This window comes from Macaca thibetana, chromosome 3, assembly GCF_024542745.1.
Source record: "Macaca thibetana thibetana isolate TM-01 chromosome 3, ASM2454274v1, whole genome shotgun sequence".
In the NCBI taxonomy this organism is placed as follows: domain Eukaryota; kingdom Metazoa; phylum Chordata; class Mammalia; order Primates; family Cercopithecidae; genus Macaca; species Macaca thibetana.
Window position 1 is genome coordinate 26,941,057 of NC_065580.1, and position 25,901 is coordinate 26,966,957.

General features: G+C 50.0%; 3 protein-coding genes across 3 annotated transcripts in view; 2 read left to right on the plus strand and 1 right to left on the minus strand.

Annotated features, from left to right (window-relative positions):
- The window catches only part of PLXNA4 (plexin A4), a 450,027-nt gene that overhangs the window by 404,624 nt on the left and 19,502 nt on the right, over nucleotides 1–25,901 (plus strand). The window contains exons 23-29 of the mRNA XM_050782490.1: nucleotides 3,077–3,143; nucleotides 3,995–4,141; nucleotides 8,645–8,804; nucleotides 19,440–19,543; nucleotides 20,087–20,186; nucleotides 21,407–21,597; nucleotides 22,841–23,010. Of these exons, the coding sequence (XP_050638447.1) occupies nucleotides 3,077–3,143; nucleotides 3,995–4,141; nucleotides 8,645–8,804; nucleotides 19,440–19,543; nucleotides 20,087–20,186; nucleotides 21,407–21,597; nucleotides 22,841–23,010 (939 nt within the window). The remainder of the gene's footprint in view (nucleotides 1–3,076; nucleotides 3,144–3,994; nucleotides 4,142–8,644; nucleotides 8,805–19,439; nucleotides 19,544–20,086; nucleotides 20,187–21,406; nucleotides 21,598–22,840; nucleotides 23,011–25,901) is intronic.
- Nucleotides 1–25,901, plus strand: part of PODXL (podocalyxin like) — a 1,065,326-nt gene that overhangs the window by 395,029 nt on the left and 644,396 nt on the right. The window lies entirely within an intron of this gene.
- LOC126950803 (basic proline-rich protein-like) overlaps nucleotides 1–25,901 on the minus strand; it is a gene marked incomplete at its 3' end in the record, with an annotated part of 538,772 nt that overhangs the window by 392,176 nt on the left and 120,695 nt on the right. The gene's annotated exons all lie outside the window — the stretch shown is intronic.

Sequence of the window (25,901 nt, forward strand, 5' to 3'; positions counted from 1 at the left end):
CTGCGGCACCCTGCTCCAGCCGTCATGCACCTGGCTCACCGTGCCTTGCAGGGAGACTGGGGTAGAGCTCCTAGGAGAGCAGTCACGTTCCTAAGTTCAAGGCACTAACTAGCCCAGAGCCAGGGCTACATTGCAGGCCCCCTGAGAAGAATCTGTCCACTGTCCTCAGGAGTCAAGGGTGCATGGACTTGTTGGCTCACCCTCTTGTTCTCTTGCCCCTATGTCAAATCTCCATTTTTGCTTCTCTGCCCTTCTACTTAATCTTGACCCTGTCTACTGCAATCTCCTCTCATGGAATCTTCAGAGGTCACTTAGACCATCCTCTGGCCTTATCTAAGTCCAAAGTTGGATTAGGAGAGAAGACCTGTGGCCTCATGCCATCAGGTGGCAGGGGGCAGCATCGGGAGCATGCTGGAGCTTGTTAGAAAAGCAGAATCACAGACCAGGTACAGTGGCTCATGCCTGTGATCCCAACAATTTGGGAGACCAAGGCAGGAGGATCTCTTGAGGCCAGGAGTTCAAGACCGGCCTGGACAACATAGCAGGCAACATAGACCTCATCTCTACAAAAATAAAAATATAAAAATTAGCCATGCATGGTGGTGCACACCTGTAAATTTCCAGCTATTCTGGAGGCTAGGACAGGAGGATCTTTTAAGCCCTGGGGTTTGAGGCTGCGGTGAGCCATGATCTCACCACTGCACTCCAGCCTGGGCAACAGAGCAAGACCCTGTTTCTAAATAAATAAATAAATAAGTGTAGAATTTCAGGCCCTCCCAGACCCACTGAATCAGAATCTGCATTTTAACGAGGAACCCAGGTTATCCCAATCCATATTAAAGTTTGAGAAGCACTGAAGGAAAGTCCTTTGGTGATGTCTCACTCAGTGCAGCCCAGCGAGTGTTTCCTGGCACCTGCTATAGGCTCTAAATGGGACCAAAGTCCACCACTCAACACCCTGGAGGCCTCAGACTTGATACTGTTGAAACCTTAAAGGTCCTATGTAAAGACATAACCTTATCCTGTGACTTTGGCCTTACAGGAACTAGAGACTGTCTCACTCTATCAGTGCTTCTGTTTGAACTTTCTGTGTACCCTATGACCATTTCTCCTCTAGGCCGTTATTCCAATACTTTTGGCCTTGGCATATCTGAAGTTAGAAAACTCCCACATCATGTCATTTTGTCTAGCCCTCTGCCTAGACCACTCATGTGCTCTCTGCCTGTCCCTCAGAATTCCATCTTTGGTCTCTGGGTCTAAGGCTAGGCTTCAGTGGTTCCCACTTGGTCCAGCAGATAGATTTGGCTTTCAGAAGTGTTTACTTCAGGCTTTTTCCTGGAGCAGTGGGCATTTGCCTGCACAGCTGCAAAAGTCTGCTGCATATAGGAGCCAGCAGACAGCTTTGGAAACAGCAAGGTAGATCATTTTGATTTTTGTTTTACTTTCACCACACAGCCACCCACTGGCATAATTCTAGGGTTGCCACTGCCTGCCAGAGCTCCCACCGACAACTTCCCGGCATGGTCTCGCTCTGCCTCTGTGTCTCCCCACCCTTATTTTCCATTCCTGTTCTCCTGGATGCTCTTGCTTCCTTCTGCTCTCCTTTCCTTTTCTTCTTCTTGCCCCTGGCTGCCTACCTCCTTTCAATATTCCTCCTTCTTTTCTCTTCCCAGCTTCATTTTGTGCTGGCAGCCTCCCAACTACCTTGGGATTTTAGTTATTAGCATTTTCTGGCAACTGCAACTTTAAACTATCCAGACATACCTGGATGGGCTAGTTTCTCTCTGGAACTGGCCACATACTTAGTGCAAGTTTGAACGTAATTTGTTTTCTCTAAATGGATGCAACCAAGAATGTCCTTGGGCTTACTGCACTGCTTCTGCATCTTCACTTCCAAAGTAAAAGAGTAGATGGGCTTGTGTTGTAGCATGAAAGACACAAGTTAGACTCAAGAATGAACTTTCTGTCATTGCAAATGAAACTGTAAAAGGGCTCCCAAGGGAAGTTCCAAAGGATGTGGAAGCTTTTGCCATAGGACAGTTTTTTGTTTGTTTGTTTGTTTGTTTGTTTGTTTTTGAGACAGAGTCTCACTCTGTCGCCAGGCTGGAGTGCAGTGGCAAGATCTTGGCTCACTGCAACCTCCGCCTCCTGGGTTCAAGCGATTCTCCTGCCTCAGCCTCTCAAGTAGCTGGGGCTACAGGCACGTGCCATCACGCCCGGCTAATTTTTGTGTTTTTAGTAGAGACGGGGTTTCACCATGTTGGCCAGGATGGTCTTGATCTCTTGACCTCATGATCTGCCTGCCTTGGCCTCCCAAAGTGCTGGGATTACAGGCGTGAGCCACTGCGCCCAGCCGCAATAGGACAGTTTTGACACGGCTTGGGATGAGCTGAGTATATGGCTTTATGCTGCTGTGAATGCCAGGAGCCTTTAGCTCAGGCTGTAGGCTCAGTTTGGCCATCTGGCCTTCTGACATGGACCCTTCTCCCGTCACCTTTATTCCTATTCCCTGCCATATTGGTACCTCCCCAGGAATTTGGGATTCTTTTTTTTTTTTTCACCCAAAAGAACACAACTAGCCTGTAAAGTTCTCTAAGTTTATACTATTTAATAGGATAGCTTTGAGCCACATGTGACTATTTAAATCTAAATTAGTTAAAAATAAATACAAGTTCAGGGCCAGTTCCTCAGACATGCTGCCACATTTCAAGTGCTCAGTAGCTTCATGTGGCTGGTGGCTGCCATATTAGACGGCACAGGTAGAGAAAATTTACATCATCACAGAATGTGCAGTTGGTCAGCGGTGCTCTAAGGCACTCCAGCCAAAAACCCTCCCACAGCCTGACGCCCAAAATGTCATCTTCCAGCTTTGTAGGAAAAGCTTGTCTTACCATTATGGGGGCGTCTAGGAGTCCATGAAAGTCTTATATTCATTAGGATCTCAAGATTTGGCCTAAACGCTAGAAGCAGCAAGATCAATGCACAATTCCTCCCCTGCCCTTCCCAGCCTGCGGGCTCTGACCAGCTGCTTCTTTCTTTGTCTTGTTCTGCTGCTTCCCTCGGTGACTGCTGACAGGACTGAGTCAGTGGCTGAGAAGATGCTGACCAATTGGTTCACTTTCCTCCTCTACAAGTTCCTCAAGGTAGGGTTGGATGTGGACGTATTTCTGGCCCTGCCTCGTTCATTCTCTGCAGCCTGACTGGGGATCACTCCACAACCCCCAGTTCTCCCTTACTGGGCCTGGCTCTTATAACCCCACAAGAAATGGAATCCATCCTTATCATGGACTGTCTAGGAAAACAGAGGCCTGCAGTCCATCATAGCTCCAAAGACACAGTCTTCCTGAAGCTAGTTTCCTCCCTCCTGGCGAGGAACAGATGAGCCCTGAGAGGCCCTGTATGGTCCCTAAAGCTGAATCCCCCTTTGAAGCTAAAAACAATTTGCCCATTATTTCTCTGCTTTTCCTCTTCCCTCTCCCAGCTCCAGACTTACTGAGGCTGATAAGGGCCCCGGGCCGGTGCAGAAGCCGCATGTTGCGGCAGATAAGCCAGGGATGAGCCTGGGAGGTGGAAGAGGCTCAGCTTCCAATTATTAACTTATGTTCTAAAGAGTTCGTGCCACCCAGGACTGACCTCTGCCTTTGGATGGAGCCTCTGAGAGAGCGGGGTTTGGCAGGGAGGAGGAGCTGAGAGGAGGGCAGGAAGGGAGGGGAGGGGAGGGGGGGAGGAAGAAAGAGCCCTGGAGAGGCAGCAGTAGGAAAGGAGAAACAGGCAGAACGGGAAAAGACCTTGTGATGCGAAGAGCCAGGAGGAACGCCACCCTGAAGGATGAGGAGTTGGAGAGAAGGAGATTGAAGAGCTGAGTATAAAAGCAGGTGGGGGCAGGCGGAGGGACTTGGCAGGGGATGGAAGCCGCCCTTTGGAGAAGTAGGAACTCGGGGGTGCACTCCAATGTTCCAGGAGCTGCTCCCAATGAGGTTCTTCTCACCTCCAGGAGTGTGCCGGGGAGCCCCTCTTCTCTCTGTTCTGTGCCATCAAGCAGCAGATGGAGAAGGGCCCCATCGACGCCATCACGGGTGAGGCCCGCTACTCCTTGAGCGAGGACAAGCTCATCCGCCAGCAGATTGACTACAAAACCCTGGTGAGCCCACCCATCTCTTTCCCCTGGGGCTTTGACAGGTGGGCTTCGGTCCTGGGTAGCCCTGCTCAGCAGAGGGGATGGCGGAAAGGCTGAATGGTCACCTCTCCAGGTGTGTCTGCTGTATGGGCCCAGCCAGGTGCTCCCCCTGTGTCTATCACCCCAGACTTCCTCTGTTGTGTTTCACCAGCGCATTTGGATTTGGGGACCAGTAGCTCAGACACATTTGAGTGACACTTCAGCCAATGAACTAGGGGTTTCTGGCTACACCAGTTATAGGGTCATAGCCCTTGACCCAGGTGAACTCCTCTTCTGTCCTCCCAGCTTAGAGTCAATGCTTTACAGAAGAGGTCCGTGCAGGCAGAGAGCGGGGGACAGAGAGGAAAGGAAGCTAGAAAGAGTTCCTCATAGTTCTGAAGCCCACATTGCCTTCTGCTCTAAGTTCAAATACAACTGTGACCTGAGCTGTATAATGCAAAGCCAAGGGGGCGTGGTGGTGCAAGGCGTTTGCTGAAGGAACATAGGGATCCCCTCCGTTAAGGTCAGGCTCCCTCACCTGACAAAAACAGCTACGCTAGGAGGCACCAAGGCTTAGCATTCAAGAGCATGGCCTTTGGGATCAGACAGACCTGTATTTGAGCCCTGACTCTGCCTTCGACCAACAGGGTGAATTGGGATAGGTCCCTAATCTCTCTGAGTTTGGGTGTCTTTATCGGAAAAAATGAGAACACCAACAGAACCGACTAAAGTGGGGATAATCCTAGTTGTTCAGAGTGAAGTTGTGCAGGGGATCCAATGGGACAAGATGAGCAGGTGGTGAAGCCCGTGTCATACTCATGCCCTAGTGCTTGGTCACACAGGCCCCGCCTGCCTCTCCCCACTGTGACCGTGCGTCCACTCGCTGCTCACTGTCTTTTCAAACCCAGGGAGCTCACTCTCAGGATTTTTTGGAGATCATTGTGATCTCCAGCCAGCCCTTTCTCTCTGAGAAAGAGAGGACATGGAAGGAGGGAGTATGAAAAGATAAAAGCTGAGTGTTGGGGGTGATATGCAAGTAGCACCCAAGAATGGAAGGAAGGAAAAGAGACAGAAGGGAATGATGAGGACAGGGAACAGATGGAAGTTCAAATGCAGAGGGAGCCACAGCAGGCCGGGGCGTGGTAGGACTGGGAGGGAGTGTGATTCCCGGACAACCCCTGCAACTGCTCTGAGTCGAGGGCAAATTCCAGACCCTGTGGCCAGCTGAGGAGACAGTTCCCACCTCTGAACAAAGCCATCCCTGCTGGCTGGGAAGACTGCGACCGTGATCCACCTATCCCACTCTCATTTTCCAAAAGCCCCGGGAATCCCAGTAGACATCGGAACAGATTTGTGGGGATTGGCTTCCTTATGAAGATTCAAAGGAGCAGCCTGCGAACGAGGCCCCTGCTTCCTGGCAGTTACCATCTGCTTGGAAGGAGAGAGAGAGAGGCTCCGATTAAAATGGAAAAGGGGGGAAAAACCCTTCCAGAAATAGAGACCTGAATGGATTTCTTAATGAGATAGAACTACTGCATAAATGTCTTCCACCCTGTCTTCCCCGTTCCACTCCCTTTCTTTCCTGTCTCCTCAGCACCTTCCCAATATTGAATCCAACACAATGAGTTGTAATCATGTTCTGTCCCCAGATTGTAGCATCCTTTGTTCCAGAGGCCACAGTAGTGCTAGTGCACTGAGCTGATTTTGGGTGCCACAACTTAAAGAGAACGTGAGGACATTGGAGTGGTTCAGGGACCAGTATCCATTTAGGTGGGAACACCTGGGGACAGGAGCAGTGAGGAGAGAGGAAAGAAACTGCGGTTTTTTGCCTGCCACAGGGAGCTTTAATAGCCACCTTCAGGCCTGGGGAAGGTATTTGCACATGTGCAGGGGAGCAGCCCTTTCAGGGTGTGGGCAGACAGCAAGAAATCGTGCAGGACGGCAGCATACAGGGCGTGCAGACTCCGAACAGCAAGCCAAATACAAAGATAGGGAGTCTTGGGACTCGGCGGTGGCTGGAGGAGCCCAGAGTGCTATGGGCCTGCTAAGAGTAGCCTTGTCTTGGGCAGGAGAGATAACCACAGAGAGGCTCTAAGAGGCTTGTGGGGAGAGTGAGTGTACCACTTTGCAGTCAGGTATGCCTCCTAAGGGTTTAGTGATTTATTGGATTGATGCTGGAGCTTGGACTGGTGTGGCCAAGGACCCTGCTAGTGGGAGTGCCCCAGTACCAACATCAGCAACGTCTGGATGCTAGAGTGCAAGATGCCTACCTAGGAGCTCACTAGAACACTAGGTGCCCATGTGGAAGCCTGGAGCCAGGCAATGCTAGATGCCTACCTGGTAGCCTGCAAGAGCACTAATTGCCCGCCCAGGAGCCTGCTGGAGCACTAGATGCCCACCTGGTAGCCTGCCAGAGTGCTAGGTGCCTGCCCGGGAGCCTGCTGGAGTTCTAGACATGCACCTGGAAGCCTGCTAGAGCACTAGATGCCCACCGGGGAACCTAGGAGCATTAGCTAGTTGCCTGGGAACCTGGAAAAATGGAGAATCTCAGGCCCCATCCCAGACCTCCTAGATCAGAATTTGTATCTCAACAAAGCCCCCAAGTGCTTGTATGCACATAAGCGTCTGAGAGGCAGTTCCCTGGCAGAGAAATCATGAGGCAGCTTGTTCACAAACTAGCCAAGGAGCATGGGGGAAGGGAACCTGTGGGTGGAGCTCTGGCTTGGCCAGTGGCCAGGGGCTCTGTCCTTCTGTGGGGCCACTGCTTCCACTTTAGAACGCCAACCCCTGCCCTGAAGTGCACCATGGACTTGTTCTCATGAGGCCATGCTGAACTCCTGCAGCAACTAGAAATGCCAGGAGATTACATTTAGGTGGCCGCCTCTGCCTCATGGGTCCCTCAGAGGAGGAAGCCCAGAGCAAACCATGTTGCTGTCTTGGGAAGGCTGAGCTGCCCCACCAGGCCCATAGGACAGGACAGCAGGGGCTGCCAGAATGGCCCAGGGGTCAGGCTTTTCTCAGCTGTGGAGCAGAGGGAAGGGGCCAGAAGACTCTTAGAAGGAGGGGAGAGCTGGGAGGAGGCACATATGGAGTACTCAAGGCAGAGGTCTCTCCACCATTGTTTTCAGGTTAGGGCATTTTGAGGGTGAGAGTTTGGTTTTATAGATTTCAGGGTTTTTTTTCTTCCCCTTCTTAATGGAATAAGCATGTTTCCATTGGAGCTCATAGCAGTCTAGTTGCTAATGAAAGGCAGGTGCCCAGAGCCCCGGGTTCTGATTGCCACCACATGGAGCAAGAAGGGGGGTGGAGTGGGAGAGAGACTGGTGTCTGGCTCTGCAAACCAGATAGGACAATTGGGAAATGCTTATGGGGGAACAGAGGGAGTGAAATTTCCAAGAAGAAGAGAGACTCACAGAGGGCTCTCTGGCAGCAGGGCCCGAGGGAGAGTTCGGGAGCCCAGAAGGGGAGGGCCACTTGGCATCAGTACCCCTAGGATGCCCAGCCTCTCTGCCTTGGGTCTTGTGCCCTCACTTATTACAGTACCCACAGCACCCACCCCTGTTCCCCACCAGTCTACTCAGGAGCCCACACGGTGCCGTCGATGTAGAAAGATCCCACTGTGAGAACGGCAAGAGAAGAAAAGCCTTGTTCTTTTTAAAGGAAAAGCCCAGAACTTTTTCAAGGAAAAATAAAAATAAAAAGATAGTTTGGTGAAGCAGAGTTTTAACTTTTCCTACTAGTTCCAAAAAGAGAAATGGAGGCCCTGAACTATGCAGTCACCTCTTCCCCCAACACAGGGGTTCAAGTTCAGGGCCAGGAAAGAATCTTAGGTGTCCTGAACCTGCAATCTTTAAAGGGCATCTTTTTATTTTTAAAGAATACATTAAGTGTCTTATAGATTTGCCAACCTCTAATCAGGCAAATGAAACCTTCACAAAAATCGAAGCTTGTGAAATCTTTGGAGAAAGAAGCCAGATTCCTATTAGTTCTGTGTGTGAGTATGCGTCCGAGAAGGAGCGACAAGAAGGAGACAAGACACACATGGATGGGCAGGGGGTTTCAGAGGTGGGCGAGGGTCTGGGTGTGCCGCTGCGACACTGCCTCCTGTGTGCATGTGAGAGAGATAGCACGTGTGCATGGATGCTTTGGTGTCTGTTCTGTTGCAAATTTCCCCTTACTGCTTCCACACGCTTGGGCATTGTCCCTTTGAAAAATCAGGATTTTAATGAAGTTTGTTCTGACAAGGAGTGAAGTGTGCAGCTTGCACTCCCTCAAGGACATTGAAGCCAAGGCATTGTCCTGCTTACCCAGACAGGAAAGGTCAGTGGACTTGGTGGGAGCACAGATGGCCTGGAGCCACCCTACTCCTCCACAGCCCATCCTGGAGAGGAAGAGCCTTTTAGAATGGGATCCCAGGGTGCTGCTGGGGATCTAGGAGCTTTTCCTGCTACCCCATTTCATATCCTCCTCTCCCCACCTTTCCTTCAGGTCCTGAGCTGTGTCAGCCCAGACAATGCCAACAGCCCCGAGGTCCCAGTAAAGATCCTCAACTGTGACACCATCACTCAGGTCAAGGAGAAGATTCTAGATGCCATCTTTAAAAATGTGCCTTGCTCCCACCGGCCCAAAGCTGCAGATATGGATCTGGGTGAGTAGGCTGTCCACCCAGGGGCTGTCCTTGTGGCTGGTCCTGAACACACCTCACCTTCTCCTGTCAGCAGAGGCAGGGCTGGGGTAGAGATCCAAGGGGGAGAATCACTGGCTGGAGAGAGTCAGGCATGCCTGGACCCCCGAGGAGCCCATGGGGTTGCCTTCCTGGACTGCTTGGAATTGACCAGAGCTGGTCAGTGAACAGTTTGCAGAGAGGAGGCCGCGAGTCACTTGGTAGTCTGTTGGTGATCTGCCTGGCAGGATATGCCTCTGGGGTCCTTTGAATAGCAGAGGGATGGGAAATGAAGGAGTCATGTCTGGAAAGAAAGGGATTTAACGGCAGAGTCCGCTAGTCTGAGCTCCTGCGTCCCAAGGTCCTGCCACCACCTCTGTCGTCACCCGAGGCTCTTCCCTTCCACTCAGTTCTGTGGCTATAATTTTTGCCGAATGCCTACAGCTTGAGGGAGCTGGATCAGTGATAGAGAATGGAGAGAAAGTATAGGGAAAATGAGATATGACAGCCTGGTGGGGAGAAGGATGACATTTTAACTCAATGTTCCATGAATAGATCTCCCAGCCTCTATAAACAAGGGCATGCTGGTTAGGGCCACCTGTACTTAGAGCCAGTTATGGTTTGCATAAGCATTTCATAGGATGCTATCCGGGGGAAATCCTCATGGGGAGCCCCAGGATCTGAAGAGGCCCGCGGGGAAGAGAGGTGGTTCCAGCATTGTGGGCCAGCATCAAACACATCTAGATTTGAGTCCTGGTGCCTCCAAATCCTAGCTGTGTGACCCTGGTCAAGTAACCTGTGTGTATGCCTTAGTTTCCTAGCTGTAAATGAAGATAATCATAGTGCCTGCCTTGTAGTAAGAATTCAGTGAGATCATGCATGTAAAAGCCTCTTTAATGCAGTGTGTGGTCCATCATACACATTCAGTAAGTATTGGCTGCTGCTGTCACTGATTATGAGGATAATATAAGGATACTGAGTGTGCCTGTTTGTTGATGCTGGGCATGGAGGGAGAAGCACTGATGTGTGTATATGCTCGTATCTGGAGATTCCTGGCAACATAGTGGTGGGAGGACCCCTCAGACGCCTCTAATCCATCCATCTGGCCTCTAAGCTGGCTTTGGCTAAGCCATCCAAGACAGACGGGCATCTATGCTATTTTCTAGAATCCAGAGGGAATTTTCGTCGCCTCCCACTGCTTCACCCCACTCCCTCTGAATTCTGATGCCTAAAGATTCTTAGGATCAGGAAGTTGTAGCAACTCCTCTAAATTCTCACTTCTTTATTTAACCCCATCTCCTCTCTCTTGGCTCTTGGCTGAAGCTGTTTGGCCCTGTGCTCTGAGCTTGGATGCTGAGGGAGGGAGACTGGGTGAGCATGTGTCTCCCTCCACTGTGGAGGTGTCTCCGAGTATGCTGTTTCTGCAACACAGAGGAAGCCAATATGTGATGTGGTGGGGAGGGGTGTGAGTGTGTGCTCACGTGTGTGCCCTTAGAGTCAGACCAGGCCTATGTGTCTGTGTGCATTTGATTTGCTTTTGCTGCCATGAAGATCCCACAGACTCATAGGGTGAAGGAGCCTGTCATGGCCCAGTGGGAGACAGAACAGTTCCTGGAAGGAGGATTTTTGTGTTCCCCACGTCCAAACAATTGAGTGGGATACTCCTTACAGGGGTTTTCCAGGGAGAATTGAGTTTGGTAGTGGAACCAGCTAGCACCCACTGTTCCTTTGTTTTGTCTGTGGGCATCTTCAGCTTTGCAGGGTCCTTAATGCAATTCAGGTGGGAGGAGAGTCCAGACAGAGTGGGGCCAAGAGGGAGGGCTGTGATAGGAGCAGGCTCCTCATGCTGGAAGCTGAGATTGCAAAGGTGTGCCAGAACACAGAAGGAGCACCTGCATGCAGCTGCATGAGGAGATGTATGCTTCTGTGCTTAAGAATAGGTGATTTCCCATGGAGGAGCTCACAGAAGGCAGCCCCGTGACCTTCGTCCTGAGAGTCCCTTAAATCGCTCCCTCAAAAAGCCTGGGAGCACAAGCCCAGCAAAGCAAGTCTTTTATGGGATGCAAAGCCTCCTGAAGCCAGAGTTCTAGACTATCTGAAGTGGAAACAGCAGCAGACAAAGCAGGCACAGTCATTCCTGCCATCCACCATGATGAAAGGAAGCCCAAGGGCAGTTCTGCAAAAAGGACCTACCTGAGGGTGGCTGGTCTCCCCAGCTAGAGGCTGCACAAGCCAGGGAAAGGTACCCACTTCCAAGGGGAAACAGGTCTCCAGTGCTTACCATGACTGTTCAAGCTCCAGGCACCCAAACAAACAGAGGGGATCCCTCTGCCATCACATTTGCTGCTGGGCCACACCTGGAGAAATAAGATCCCCACAACAGGGACAGATAACAGGGAGAAGCAAAGAGAGGCCTGGGGCAGTTTGAACCTTAGGGCCCCCTCTCACTGGGAAGGGGCATCTCGCTCAGCTGCTCAGCAACGTCTCCCTGCTCAACCATGATGGGTGCTCTTCTGAGAAGTTCCCTTTTTTCCTTTTAAATCCAGCATTTGGAGCTGCCCGCAAAGCTCTAGGCTTCTTCTTACCAAAGCTAGATTGCATTGCAAGAAAACTGGGGCCTCCTGAGAGACCCAAATGCTTTTTCCACACCGTTCAATCACAGCCCCCAAGAGGAGAGAGAGGCAAGGAAAGTTGTTCCCATCATGTAGGTGAAAGTGCTTTGAAAGCCTAAGAGCAATTTACAAGTGTAAGGTGTGACTATTTATGCCAATAGGACGCATAGCACATTGGCACTCACTCAGCCCCAAGTGCTGGACAGGGCCAAGAAGCACAGCATGACCCCCGACTTTCTCCCCCTACCCGCTGTGCTTTCTTCTCTCACTGCTGAGGGCATCCAGCAAAGGCTGCCTTCCCTCTCCTGATGCCCAGCCCTTGGCACGACAGGAGCACCCTTCCCAGGCCAGCTCAGCAGGAAGCAAAGACATTTGGCACCACCTTGTCATTGTCCCAAGTAAATCCAGCCCAACCCTCCCGCTCTTGCTTGGCTTTTGGCTCCTGCCTTTCATCATCGCTGTGGCCCCTGGCTTTGCCCAACTGCTCACTCCTGACATGTCTATTCATTGCTCCTCAGAGCTCTCCCACTCCTCTCCTTCTACTCCCTCACCAGACTTATCCAGGCATTAAGGAGCTAAGACAGGAAACCACGTTAGTAAGGGTTCTCCAAAGAAATAGAACCAACAAGGGTTGTGTGTGTGCGTGCATGTGTGTGTGTCTAGAAACAGAAAGAGAGATTCATTTTAAAGAAGTGGTCACACAATTATGGAGACTGGCAAGTCGAAAATCTGCAGGGTTGGCTGGCAGGCTGGAGACCCAGGGAGGAGGCGACAACACAGTTCAAGTCTGAAGGCCGTCTGCTGGCAGAATTCCCACTTTCTCAAGGGAGGTCAGTCTTTTGTTCCAGTCAGGACTTCAACTGATTGGATGGGGCCCACCTACATTATGGAGAGAAGTCAGCTTTGTTCAAAATCCCCCCTGGTATAAATGTTAATCTCATAGAAAGACACCCTCACAGAAACATCACGAATACTGTGTGACCAAATATCTGGGCACTGTGGCCCAGCCAAGTTGACATGTAGAATTAACTATCCCAGGAACCGCAGGGCCCACTTTCGCTGCAATCTGTTGGAAGCTGGGGAAGGAAAGCGACCCCAGCGGGAGGAGTTGGGACTGAGGCGGAGCTCTAAGGCACAGTGCCCAGGTAGCACTCCCCCTGCTACACGTGAGGCTGTCCCCACAACCAGGTTTACGTCCCTTTCCACTCACAGGTATCTGGGCAGGGTAGGTACCTGTTTGCATCACTTAACTCTCTGACAAACATGAGAAGATCCTACCCTGTGGCCAGCTCTGTGCCAGGCATGGAGGTGCCAAAGTGCCTAGGAGAAGTTCCCCACTTCTTAGCAGACTAGCAGAGGCAGGACATTTTTCTGTCTGAACTAAGGAGCTCTTTTCCTCCTCCCTTCACTCCTCAAGGGAAATCATTGGTGCCATTCTTTCCCCTGCACAGATGGAGAATCTGCAGCTCAGAGAAGCACAGTGCCTGGGCCCAGGTACACAGCAGGGAGGTAGAGAGAACTCCGATTCCCTTCACACGCAGTCTCCTCTGCAGCCCCCATTTCCTCTCCCTTCTGCCACTGTCCATGACCTCCAGAGATTCCTGTAGTTTAATGCAAATGCTCTATCAATAGCCCCAGAACTCCACCACCCTCTCTCTGTCTTGCGGCTCAAGTCGAGCGAGCTGAAAGGATATATTTTTTCAAATAAGTAATTCCTGTAGGCAATAAAAAGATACACTATCTTCTGAGTGAAATATAAAGAGTTCACAGCAGCTGTCTCCCCAGTTTGCATTTTCCTCTGCACCTGATGGGAAGGACAGATAAAGATAATGGGATTTTTCTTTCTTTTTTATTTCACCTCCCTCTCTCCCTGGAAGGTGGAAATGTAACAAATTGGATTGTGAGTGTGTCTGTCCTTTGTGCTTGGTGCCTGGAGCAGGGCATCCGGCTGCCGGGCAGAGCTGCTGCGAGAGAGGTCAGAGCTAGCAATTTTCTCTTGGTGCCATGCATATGAATGCCAGGGTCACCTTTCCTCCTTCCCACTGACACCACCTGCCTTCTAAACTCTTCTTTGACCCACCACACCGCCTGGACTCATGCCAGAGCCCTGTGTTCCACATTCAAGAATATCTACTAAGTTCTAGCTTGTCTCTCTCAAATCAGGAAGTGGGGCACAGCCTGCCTTTGCCTTTCACTCCCCAGGCATCCCTAAATAGCAACAACTGACCAGTGCACAGCACTTTACAGTTTACAAAGATCTAGTACCTTCAGTGCAAAGAATGCACTTCTATTCAGGAACTTCTTCTTTTAAGCACCAGGTGTCATAGTTCAATCATGTTATATTTGGGAACTTGCTGTCACAATAATTTTTTTTTTTAAAAAGAACGTTTTTAGAGGGTCACCCCTCCTGCTCCCAGGTGAATTTTCTGGCCTTTTTAGCAGACACACCCTGATCTTCTCTTGGCTCTCCCAGCTCTTCTCTGGTGCCTGCTCCCAGCACTTCAGCTTGGCCAGATGTTGAAGGTCTCAGGGCTCTCCGCCAGGTGTTTCCTTGGGGCTCCCTGCTGACAGGCATGCAGAGCCATGAATCTTGTCTCCTCCTCCAGCCTCCTTCTCGGCCCGGGGTTTGGAGGGTAGAGTGGGCGCTGTGTAGGGCTGGTGTGTGCTTCTAGTGAGAACCTGTTCACAGTGCCCCCAAGGTAAGGAAAGGTGGCAGGGGTGGAAGTCCAAGCATGTGGTCATGAAGGTGGTCCTGCGTGAACTGTGCAGGTCGGTTTTGCTGGCTCTGCCTAGCCTAGTTGGTGCCTCCTTCCACCCTTGCCTTTCTTCAGCAGCCCTTCCTGAAGCTTCCTGGGATGGGTCTGAGGAGAGATGATGATAGGAAGACTGGAAGGGGAGTTAATGCAAAGCCTGAAGGGTCCCCAGCCTGGGGTAAAAGGAGGTGCATGTGCACATGTGTGTGTGCATGTGTGTATGCACATGTGTGTGCATCTGTGTGCGTGTGTATGCATGCATGTGCATGTGCCTGTGTGTGTGCCTGTGTGTGCGCGTGTGTGTGCGCGTGTGTGTGTGCGCGTGCATGTGTGTGTGTGCATGTGTGGGTGCCCTTGCACCCACCTGCATATCTACACTGTGAGGGCCAGAACTACAAGGTGCTGTGCACCCTGGGGAGAGTTTGCCTCTTAGCATGGCACCTACTGGTGGGTACGGGACTCTTCAAGAGTCAGACCAGTGGGGTCCTCCATGCCAGCGTCTCCTTCCAGGTTGGCCTGCGGAGGATCTCAGCTTCCCACTGCCAATTACATGGATCTCCACACACTTGGAGGCAAGCCAGGTTCCCTCTACCTCCCCTTCCTAGAGACTCTGCAAGCACGACCTGGCCATCTTCTGAGCATCCCTGAAACCCACACCCCTAAGCATCCCTGAAACACGTCTCCACAGCCATCTCCTGAGCGTCCCTGAAACCCACACCCCTTCCACACTGGCTTAGCTTAGGTCCTCAATGCTACTTCTGCTTTGAACAAAGACGGCCATCCGGGCAGGGCTCATGCCTCTTTGTCCCTCTAATAATGCTCTCCTCTCCTTATCCCCTCTCTGCTCTGTCTCGATGGCCTCAGCTCAGCCCCAGACACCTTGGCAAGGCATGCTGGATCTTTCTTAACTCAGGTCCTGACCTCCCTACACCTCTCCAGCCTCTCCTTTCAACTTTCTCCTGCTCAGACTCATCGATCCCTAGAACTGTGGCATGAGTGTCACCTTTGGACCAGAACACTTATCCCCCTGGCCAGCCAGCAAATGCCCACTCATCCTTCACAATTTAACCTGGGCAGCCCTTTCCTACCAGTTCCCTGTAGCTCTTCCTCCCTGTCTCACCCCTGCCCTGACCACTGGGCTCCTGCACAGCCCCTCCACACAAGGAGTCTTCAAGGGCAAGGGTTTATGTTTTACTCTGTTTTCTTGTTTAACTACCTCTCATGCCCAACTGGCAGTGCCCAGCACACTGGGGGCACAGAGTAAGTGTTCTTTGATGAATGAGTGAGCATGGAGCTGCAACGCGTCCTGGACCTGGGTTCTCACCATGGAGACTGCGTCTTGTGAGATGGGACTCTAGGTGTCCTCTTTTGTAGGAGCAGGTGTTTGTGAGGAGTCACTCTGCCCCAAGATTTGCTTCAGCCCTCTCTGAGCTCAGCATCTCATAGCATTTGGTGCCTGGCAGGTATTTTCCGGCTTCTCACTGTGCCCTATGGGCAGGCAAAAGGCCAAAAGGCTCAGCCTTCATGGGAGGACTCTGGTCATTGGCTGAGCTGTGACATTGCCTCTCGACTGGTCCTAATGTGGTCACCTCCTACGGAGCAAGGTAGAGACTCAAAAGAGAGATATTTTTAGTGATATTTTTATAGGCAAGACAGAAGGAGCCCATCTGGTGAAAAGAGGGCTGGACCAAGCACTGGGGGACCTGGGTTCTATTTATTTTCATTACTGTTATTAAAACTAAGCACACATTGAATATGCAACAAAGCACAAAATTAGATACCACCCTCACAGAGGGCCTCCTGAGGCTGATTCAGCCAGCCGTGCATACCATGAGAGGACCAGGGTGCTGGCCTTCATATCTAAGGTGGCAGGGCTGTCTCATCCTCAGCTCACTCAACCTGACCTTGAGATCTTTACTTCTGGGGTGAGGATGAGATTTTATGAGCCCAGCCATGCACCTCAGGAGAAGGCACTGCTCCTGGGCTAGAGGGAAGCCACCTGCGATGGCCTTTGACCTTGGCTTTTCCTGGCCCCTGCTTTACTCAATAGAGCTCTATGGCTCAGACTTCTATTGAGAGAAGGTCAGGAAGTTGTAACAAGAGCACTCCAGAAAGCTGAGCCCATACCCACTATCTGATCTTCTTGAGACATTCCGTGATGAGTCTAGGGAAAATAGAGACCATAACTGGCCTGAAGAAGGGGTTTCAGGAAAGGAAGGAGGGCAGGTAAGTATGGAAGTGAAAGTGGGTTCTGGCCAACAGGGTAAAAGTAAGGAATTTGGGCAGAGAAGAGTGACATTAAGGGTTGGCTTTCCTTGTCAGCCTACTTGAATTATTCTGTGCCAGGGAATGTGGGGCTGCCCACCAGTTATACTCCACCCTCTCTCCTCCATTCCGTGTTCAGCTGGGTGGTCTACTTGTGATCCTTTCTTCTTTCCTGAAAGCCTCAGGAATGGAGCTGCCTATACCAGCTGCCCATCCCTCTGAGCTCTCTTTCATCAGGACTAGGTTGTAGATGCTACAAAGCAATAATTTCAACTACTACTTTCTTCTTCTCCTTCTCCTTCCTCTTCCTTTTCTCCCCCTTCCCCTTCTCCTCCTCCTCCTCCTCTTCCTCCTTCTTCTTCTTCCTCATCATCCTCCTCTTCTTCCTCCTCTTATTCTTCCTCTTCTTCTTCTCTTTTTCTTCTTTCTCCTTTCTTCTTCTTCTTTCACCTTTCTGATATTTCAGAAAAAAAGCACATAGTCAGCAGTTTTTTTTCTGTCTAGGAGATAACAAAACAATAAGCTTGAGTGATCTAAAAGCAAGCTAAGTGTACCCCTTGATTTCAGCCCCCTCTCTGTATATTGGCTTTTGGGGGAACATTCTTGACTTTTTGAGATAAGTCCCAAGGAGACATGACCATCCTCTACCCAGTCTTTTTGGATAGGGGCATGGAGGTAGGTGGACTCTCATTCTCATTCTCATAATTTCTGGGCATGACTCAGACAGGGTTGTTGAGTATGGCCGCCCAGGCTGTGCACTGCACAGCTTGAAGGGGAATTGTACATCATGGAAGAAGACCTGCCCTGGCGCCCAGAATCAGTCACCAACTGTCATTGCCTAATTTACCAGGCCATGTAGTTTATTCGGATGCTACTGAGATGTGCTACAATTCTTTATCAGCAAGGAGTACCACTGCAGCTGCTAAGCTAGAGGGCTGTCTCTCCACTGGCACCTTCTCCTTCTAGTCCTAGCAAGCCCCATAGTCACTTCAGTGGAGGAGACTCCCTTGGGGCCCAGCCAGAGGACTTAGTGTCCAGAGCTGAGTTCATTGCATCCCTCTCCCTAGCCCAAATATGAGGAAAGCAGAAGCTGGCTCCCTTGTGTGTTGTGCCTTACAGCTGTTCCTCCACCACATGCAGCCTCTGACTTAACCAGGTGCCGCTCACTATGCAAGCCGGGGAGACTCACTGACATATACTCTCCAACCCAGACTGGTGTCCGCCAGCATCCAACTGCACAGCACATCAGCTGTCTGGCCAACTTGGAGAGATTCCTCTTCCTTTGCTCCAGCCACTCAAAAGTGCATGCATGCATAACTCCATAAAATAAAAAACAAAACAAAAAAAACTCAAGAAACCAAACAACACAATAACAAGCAAAAATGCTAGTGACCAGATACCTCAGTGAGGCATTTTCCCCTTTGCCCATTAGCCTAACTGCCCCAGACCGTAATCACCATGAGCAATCCCAGCTGTGACATCCACCAGACTAAGGGATGGATGGGCCCCAGAGGCTTCTTGCTCCAGTAAGCAAGCATGTAGTCTCTATGCTTTCATTCCTTTGACCACCTGACGTGAAGCTAAGCTCTAAATTAGGCAGCAGGGAAGCCCCAGGGACTGGAGCCCCAGGAACTGGAGGCAAGGGGCTTAGATTTTAGGAGCATCTCTGTTATTCCAAAGGGCATGCCATCTGTGAAATGGGATTGGCAGCACAGACCACAACAAATGCACAATGCAGGGAGGAATTGGTGCTCTCTGCCACAAATGTGGCTGGTCGTGGACCAGCCTTGGCAGGAGGGAAACGAGGAAGAGAATCTGAACATGTGGCTCTGTGAGACATAGGAAGAAATCCCTGGTGGGTCAAGCAGTGACTGCCAGGCCACTTAATCCAGCAACTAACCACACTCTGAATGAGCCCAGCATTCTTTGCACATTTCAGAAGTATCAGCATCTGAGAGGCATTGAGCAGGATCTGGGCTGCCTGGAAACCAAACGTTTGGCTTCTTGGCTGGAACACATGTTGCATTTTAATTTAAGAGGCTGTTTCTCCTTTCTGGTGTGTGTCCATGAGAATGGTATGTGTGCATGCATGAGCTCATACATGTGTGTGCTGCATGAGTTTGTGTGTCTGACATGCACATGGATTTTCATGCGTGTACATTTCAAGATAGGAATGTGCACTTCTGTGCCTACATGTGATTTGTACCAAGTATTGTGGTGGGGATTTGGTTGATGAGAAACAGCCTCCCATTTCCCCATGTGTGATCCATCAGTAAGCCCATGTATTGTAGGTGTTTGGGCCCAGGAGAATAATATGGGGATGTAAGTATATCCTTGTAACATCAAATAATTAGGTGTTGGATAGATTATAACGTTGATATCATTTCATCAACTTTGTGGGGAAGGGGACGCTCATGGGCATGAGAATGGGTTTTGCTGATTTTTTCCACACTCTTTGACCCAATCTCCCTGACAAGGGTGACACACCTGCCAGTTTCACCCTATGGCATGCACCCCTGGAGCAGATCTGGGGCTGTTCAGTGACTGAGCCTACAGCCTTGATTTCGTCAGCTCTAAGAGCTTCCAATCAAGCAAACAAGCCACGCTACCACAACCATGCCACTTTGCATTTGCCTCGTGCTTTGTCAAAGCTTAGTGTTTTATTATGTGCCCCTTTTATTTGGCTAATACTTTTTGAGCATCTACTTTTTACAGATGTAGCCATTCCTAGCAAGCAGATGGGCAGGGGTGGGTAAGTGATGTTAGCCCCATTTTGGTCACATAGTTTGTTGGGATCAGAACCAGAACTGGAACTCAGGGCCTCTCTGCGTTGAGAGCTTTGGCACTCCGTTTTCACAGGAGCATGTGCTAGCACTTACAATGGATACACCCTTGAGCTAGCACTGCATAGGTTACCTACACAGGGGTCCTCAGCTTCCCCACAGGAGGGGTCAGAGGGCCTCTCTGAGATGCCACTGCTCTCTTGGCAGAGTGGCGACAAGGAAGTGGGGCAAGGATGATCTTGCAGGATGAAGACATCACCACCAAGATTGAGAATGATTGGAAACGACTGAACACGCTGGCCCACTACCAGGTAAGGGGAATGTGGAAAGGGGAGGAGCTAGCCAACTACAAGTCCCTTGCCCTGGAAATCATTGTCCTGGAATAACAGGGCTAGACACCAAGCCCCTCAACAGCACTCCATGTTCCGTTAGTGCTCCAGAGGAAATTGATGTCTCCCAGCCAAGAAGCCAGGAAACCCTGACCTCTTTGGAGATAACATGCTGACATGCACACTTTCTGCAGGGCACGGGCAGAGTCCCCAAGGAAGGCCCTCCTGAGAAGTTCCTCTGGGCATTTAAGGCTGGGTCATCTTCCAGGGAAGCACTGGGATTGAGAATGCTAGGGAGGAGCTCTTGCCAGGAGTTACTCCGAGAGAAGCCACAAAACAGAACACTAGTCAGTATCCAGATCTGTGTCTTGTTTTGCTCCAAGGAAAGCTGACAGCCTCCAAAGTCCCCTAGTTCTCCAGTAAGGCACCAATTGCCCCTTAGTGCCAAGTTCATCCTGATTTGTCCTTATTTCCTGGAGTGGCAGAGCTGCTGTGCCCAGGCCCTGAGAAGCTTTTTTCCTGTAGGTGCCAGATGGTTCCGTGGTGGCATTAGTGTCCAAGCAGGTGACAGCCTATAACGCAGTGAACAACTCCACCATCTCCAGGACCTCAGCGAGTAAATATGGTAAGATCCCACCGAGTGTCCTGGGGAGGCCCGGGTGTCCTAAGCAGCTGTTGTCATGACAACAGCATAGCCAGAAGGCAGGAGACTCTTGGAGAAGGGGAGCTGGGGCATCAGAAAGGCTGACCATCAGGGAAGAGAGCCAGGTGGGGGAAGAGGCCCCTGGTTTCAGTCCGTCACTCTGATGCATAAGTGAGACCTTCATCCATGAGCAAAAGAGTAAAGCCAACCTTCATGGAATGTCTTCCAGGCTGTAAGATGCCTTTCCTTGTGTGATAGCTATTATCTCACATCATGTTCATAACAATCTAGTGAATTAAATAATTATTATTTCCCCCTATTATGCAGATTAGTACATTATAACTCAGGTGCACAGAGGCTAAATGATTTGTAAGAGCCACTGTTATTTTGCAGTGGAGTGCAGGTACAGACCAGGTGCAAGGCTCTGCAGTGGTGGGGAGAGGGTGCTGGAGGTGGGATAGAAGCCAGAAGGAGCCCTGTTCTGCCCTATCTGTGTGCTTTGGGGCTAGTCATCTGACCACTATGAGCCTTGGTTATTTATTTATTTACCAAAAGAAGAGATTGAAAAATCTACTGACTGAACAGGGTCATTCTAGATAATAAATAGATGAATACAGAGAATAGTTCCTGCACACAGTAGGACCGCCATTTCATTTTCCTGCTCAGTACTCATTTCACAACACTTCACAAACACTGGCAGGAGTTTCAGCAAATAAACAGGAATAATTTGGCACAGGCCAGAGGGGAGGACAGACGAAGGTGAGCAGGTTACCAGGCGATTACTCATCCGATCAGCGGTTATTAAGGGAGACAGGCTACCTGCTCTTAAGTGTGTACTTAATTGGCTGCACAGAACTCATCCTGAGACATGACTTGAGAACTCTAACAAGGAAAAGCGTTAAAAAAGTACAGGCTTATATTTTTTACAAATTGAATAATTAAGGGTTGACACGATGCAGAGTACAGGAAGGAGGGGGAGATCTGAGTGGGTAGAATTAGCCACAGATAGTTTCCTGGAGGTGGTGAGAAAAGCATCCCAGTTTCAGGGAATGCACCAAACCAAGGCAAGGTGACAGCACCGGCCAACGGCAGGAATGATCAGACAGTCGTTGGCTTCCGCCAGAGCGAGGGATGCATGGTAAGGTGATGGGCTAAGGCCTTGTGGCCTCACATACATTTGGGGGTGATCCTTGCCTCGGCAGAAAACATGATCCGGTACACGGGCAGCCCTGACAGCCTCCGCTCACGGACACCTATGATCACTCCTGACCTGGAGAGTGGAGTCAAGATGTGGCATCTAGTGAAGAACCATGAGCATGGAGACCAGAAAGAGGGGGACCGGGGGAGCAAGATGGTGTCCGAAATCTACCTGACCCGACTCCTGGCCACTAAGGTATCAGACTTGAGAACTGGGTGCAGGGAGCCCAGAGGCTATGAAGAGGGACTTCGTCAGCCCACAGAAATGCCAGAGTAGCCAGTACCCAGCATTTGTGCTGGTGCCCACTCTTATCCACCCCAGGAGGCACTGCTGATCAGCCCCTGTACCAAACCTCAGAATCCTTCTCAATCCAGCGCTCCAGGCAAACCCCACCAATACATTGGTGTTGGCATGCAATCTGAAGATTTGTTTCTATCCCTTCTCCATGCCCTTCTGAAATGCTGAGACTCTGACTGCCTCTTTTCACATTCTTCTGCCATGCCTTATAAAAGAATGGTTTCCTCTCTGGGGTATCCTCTACAATCTCAAGTGGGGGAAGTCAGGGCTCCATCAGTGACTTCTCAGGCACCATTTCTTTTTTTCTTTTTTTTCTTTTTTCTTTTTTCTTTTTTTTGTTTTTGAGACAGAGTCTTGTTCTGTCACCCAGGCTGGACTGCAGTGGTGCAATCTCTGCTCACTGCAACCTCCTCCTCCCAGGTTCAAGCAATCCTCCTGCCTCGGCCTCCCAAGTAGCGGAAACTACAGGGATGCACCACCACACCTGGCTAATTTTTTTTTTTTTTTTTTTTTTTTTTTTTTTTTTAGTAGAGGTGGGGTTTCACCATGTTGGCCAGGCTGGTCTTAAACTCCTGGCCTCAAATGATCCGCCTGCCTCTGACTCCCAAAACCTGGGATTACAAGTGTGAGCCACCGTGCCTGACCCCAGGCACCATTTGTAATCCTGGTTCTGGGAACATTGCTTACCTGCAGTGCTAGTCTTTCACTCCTGAGACTGGGCTCAGCTCTGCTCTCTGCAGAGCCAAGTGAGTCACTGTTCATTAGCCAGTGTGAGTAATGCCCAAACAAAACCAGCAGATTGTGTTTGTCTGCTCTAACCAAGTGAGTGTTCATTAGCATTTGTGAAAAGTGCTAAAATAACACCGCCAGAGGGTGTTCAACCAAACCGTGTTGTTGGCAGAGGAAGCCTTACGTAGGTCCAGTCATCAGTGTTATATCTCTTTTCCTTGTGCAGGGGAAATTTAAAGCTGTTAGAGACAGACGAAATGGGAAAAATGATTTACATGGACTTACCCAATTTCACCCAAGCGGGGTGGACTGTATACCATCCTCCCCTGCCTAGGTCTGTGAGGCAGGTTTTAAAAGCCATCCTCAGAACTACGTGAGTTGAGCTGTGTCTGGACATATCCCACCTCTCCAGGGCACACTGCAGAAGTTTGTGGATGACCTCTTTGAGACCATCTTCAGCACGGCACACCGTGGCTCTGCCCTGCCCCTGGCCATCAAGTACATGTTTGACTTCCTGGATGAGCAGGCTGATAAGCATGGCATTCATGACCCACACGTCCGCCATACCTGGAAGAGCAATTGGTGAGTGAAGGGAGGGCAGGGGGTACATCGGGAGCCCTGAGCCCACCCAGCCTTGAGTCAATGGTGATGGGACTCTGGGCCTCCAGGAGAAGGGCTGGCCAGAGTCTGTTTTCATCAGCAGGGACTCTCAGCAGGCACATTCTCTGGTCCTCCCCATCCACTCTTCCTAGATTTTTGTGCTCATTCCCTCTTTCACTTCCCTCTAGTAAAATCTGTCTGTGCATCTTTCTTTCCTATCACTTAGTCAGTTAACAAACATTTATTGAACCAGGTGAAGAAGCAAGAAATAATATGCCAAATGTCACGGCCAGGACACTCTCCCATCCAAGTACCTCCTGGGTGCCTGTGATTATGCTAGACACTGAGGATCATGAGCTAATCAGACATGGCCCCTGCCCTCAAAGAACTGACAGATGAGGGTGAGAGGCAAGGTAGTGTGGGACAAATGCTATGGAAGATGGAGAATGTGTCATGTGCAACCGGATCTTAGAAGGGCAACATCTAACAGTAACTTGCAAGCAGTTTTGAAACACACCTAGGAAACAACCAGGTGAACAAAGGGCATTCGTATTCTGTTCAAGCAGTTGCTCTCTTCCCATTACCTCCTTTTCCAAGTTCTGTGTGGTGAAGAGACCTGCCCTTAACCACTATGTCTTCCTTTGAGACAACAGGATTCTCCAAGTACTAACTGACACTCTAGGTGTTCTCCCCTATGATCCCCTCTGTCCTTTTAGCATGGAGCATCCTTCCTTTCACTTGTGAGTAATTTGTATTTGAGGTTGAAATTTCAAGAGCTCACATCAGTATTCAGCACTTAGTATGGAACCTTGCGTAAAGCTGGGTCTCAGTAATTATTGATGAGATGCAGGGCCAAGGTGGTCTCTGGTTGAGAGCTCTACCTGAGGCAAAGCTGGCTTATCCTTTGTCCCATCAGTTCCAGAACAGCCTCCCTGCAGCTTTTCCATGGTGCCTGTCCCAGGCTCTTCTTCCCCAGATCATTCTTCTGAGGCAGTGTGGGCCTGTTGCCCAGCACTGACAACTGCTAGGATGGGCAAGGCATTAGAGCTCAGCCAAGCACCCTGGCACCTAGCCCCAGGCCCCAAAGCAATGCACAGATGAAGGCAGAAGTCAGACTTTGGTACCAAAACTGTGTTAAATGTAGTATGCTCTGGCTCCTCATCTTCTTCACCGGGAGAAGAGACTATCCCTGCTGAATATGAAAAACCAGGCAGGAACCAAGGTTGAGACCACAGAACTGAAGTGTGGGGTTTGCTCCCACATTAACTCCTGGTGAGAGAAGACCTTCATGCTGGGGTTCTTCCAAACTTTCTCAAATAAGACTCAAAAATCTAGATTGCTCACTCAGTGTAGCAAAACTGGGTGATGCGATTTCCTCCTTTGAAAGCTGTGCTGGGTCTAATATCTCCCAGGACCTGCCTCTAGGTAAGATGCGTTTAACTCTCCTAGACTTCTAGACTTCTTGGCATGACTACTGGGAGCTATTTGGTGGGGCATGTCCCCAGCCTACCAATCTGCTTCTGTCAGTGAGTCTTCCTACTTACTGCCTCCACTGAATGTTAGCAGCCTTCAGAAGATTAAAAAAAATGCTCTGCCCAGAACTTCTCTTGGTCCTAGCTGGAGAAAGTTGGGTATTTCTAAACATTTCTACCTGCTTTTAGTAGCACATTGCAGGAATATCACCTACAATGATATCCAAACCATTTGTTTTCACCCCGTCCCTCCTGCTGGGGTGAGGACACCTCCAGGGGTGCCATAATGTCCTTGGAGTAGAGCCAAATCCTTGGATCCCAGCTCTTCCAAGTACTCAGGTCTGAGCAAAGGAAACCCCAGGAAGTAGACAGTCCTGCTAGGCTCAAGTTCTCCCATCAAAGGACACTTTCCCCCAACCCTGACTTGATATGTTGCTATGCTGAGCAAGACACAGTAAGTCTGGGAATTTTAAGATCTGCATATTGACTTGGAGTTAATTGTCTCTGATTGAAAAGTGATTATTTTTTTATTCCTGGCCCAAGGTGTAACCCACCCTCTCCCCACCCTCTTCTTCCACAGTTCCCTACCTCTTCTCTTTTAAATAAACCTCCTGCTCATTTAGCCTGAGTGGCTGCAATCAACCAGAGATTAGTGCCACCACTAATGTTAATAATATGCTAATATTTCATTAGGCGGGAGCCTTGGGTGAGTGCTGTGGCTTCCCTGTTTGCTGTACCTGTCAGCAAAACTGGCTTGAGGACCAGGGAGCATAGGGGAGAAAAAACCAGCAGGGCAAATGTGGACTCTCAGAGTCCCTATTCCTGGGTGCAACTTCTGGAACAACAGGAAGATATGAACAGAGACTTCATTAGCTGAGAAGTCGTGAGTCCTCCATTCAGGGCTCTGACCCCAGCTGTCAGGAAGCCTGGGCAGCTGGAGTGACCCCTGCTTTCACCTGGGTGTTGTGGCTCTCTGAGTTTTTCTGGACACCATCCCATTATTTCCTATTAGGGATTTCCAGGGATGAAGGAAACACCGCCAAACATTGTCAGACCTCAATGCTGCCTGCCTGAGTCCCGCCCTGCACACTTTGTAGGAACTTAATAGATCCTTGTCGACTGATTGGCAGTCTTGAACATTAGGTTTTCCTGTATTAATAGCATTTGTTATTTGTACCTGCTGGCTGCTGGGAGATAGAACAAGTATAGAAATATTGTACTGGTTCTATTGAAATGATGTAATTCAAAGAGTTTAAGTTCTAAGAAGCAAGCCAAGCACATAATTAACATTCTAACTATTACCATCAGTGAGAACAACAACCAAAACAACAATAAAACATCAGGGGAAATGGCAGGAGGCAGAGGTGGGAGCAGAGGGAAGGAAGTAAGCAATCCCTTGCA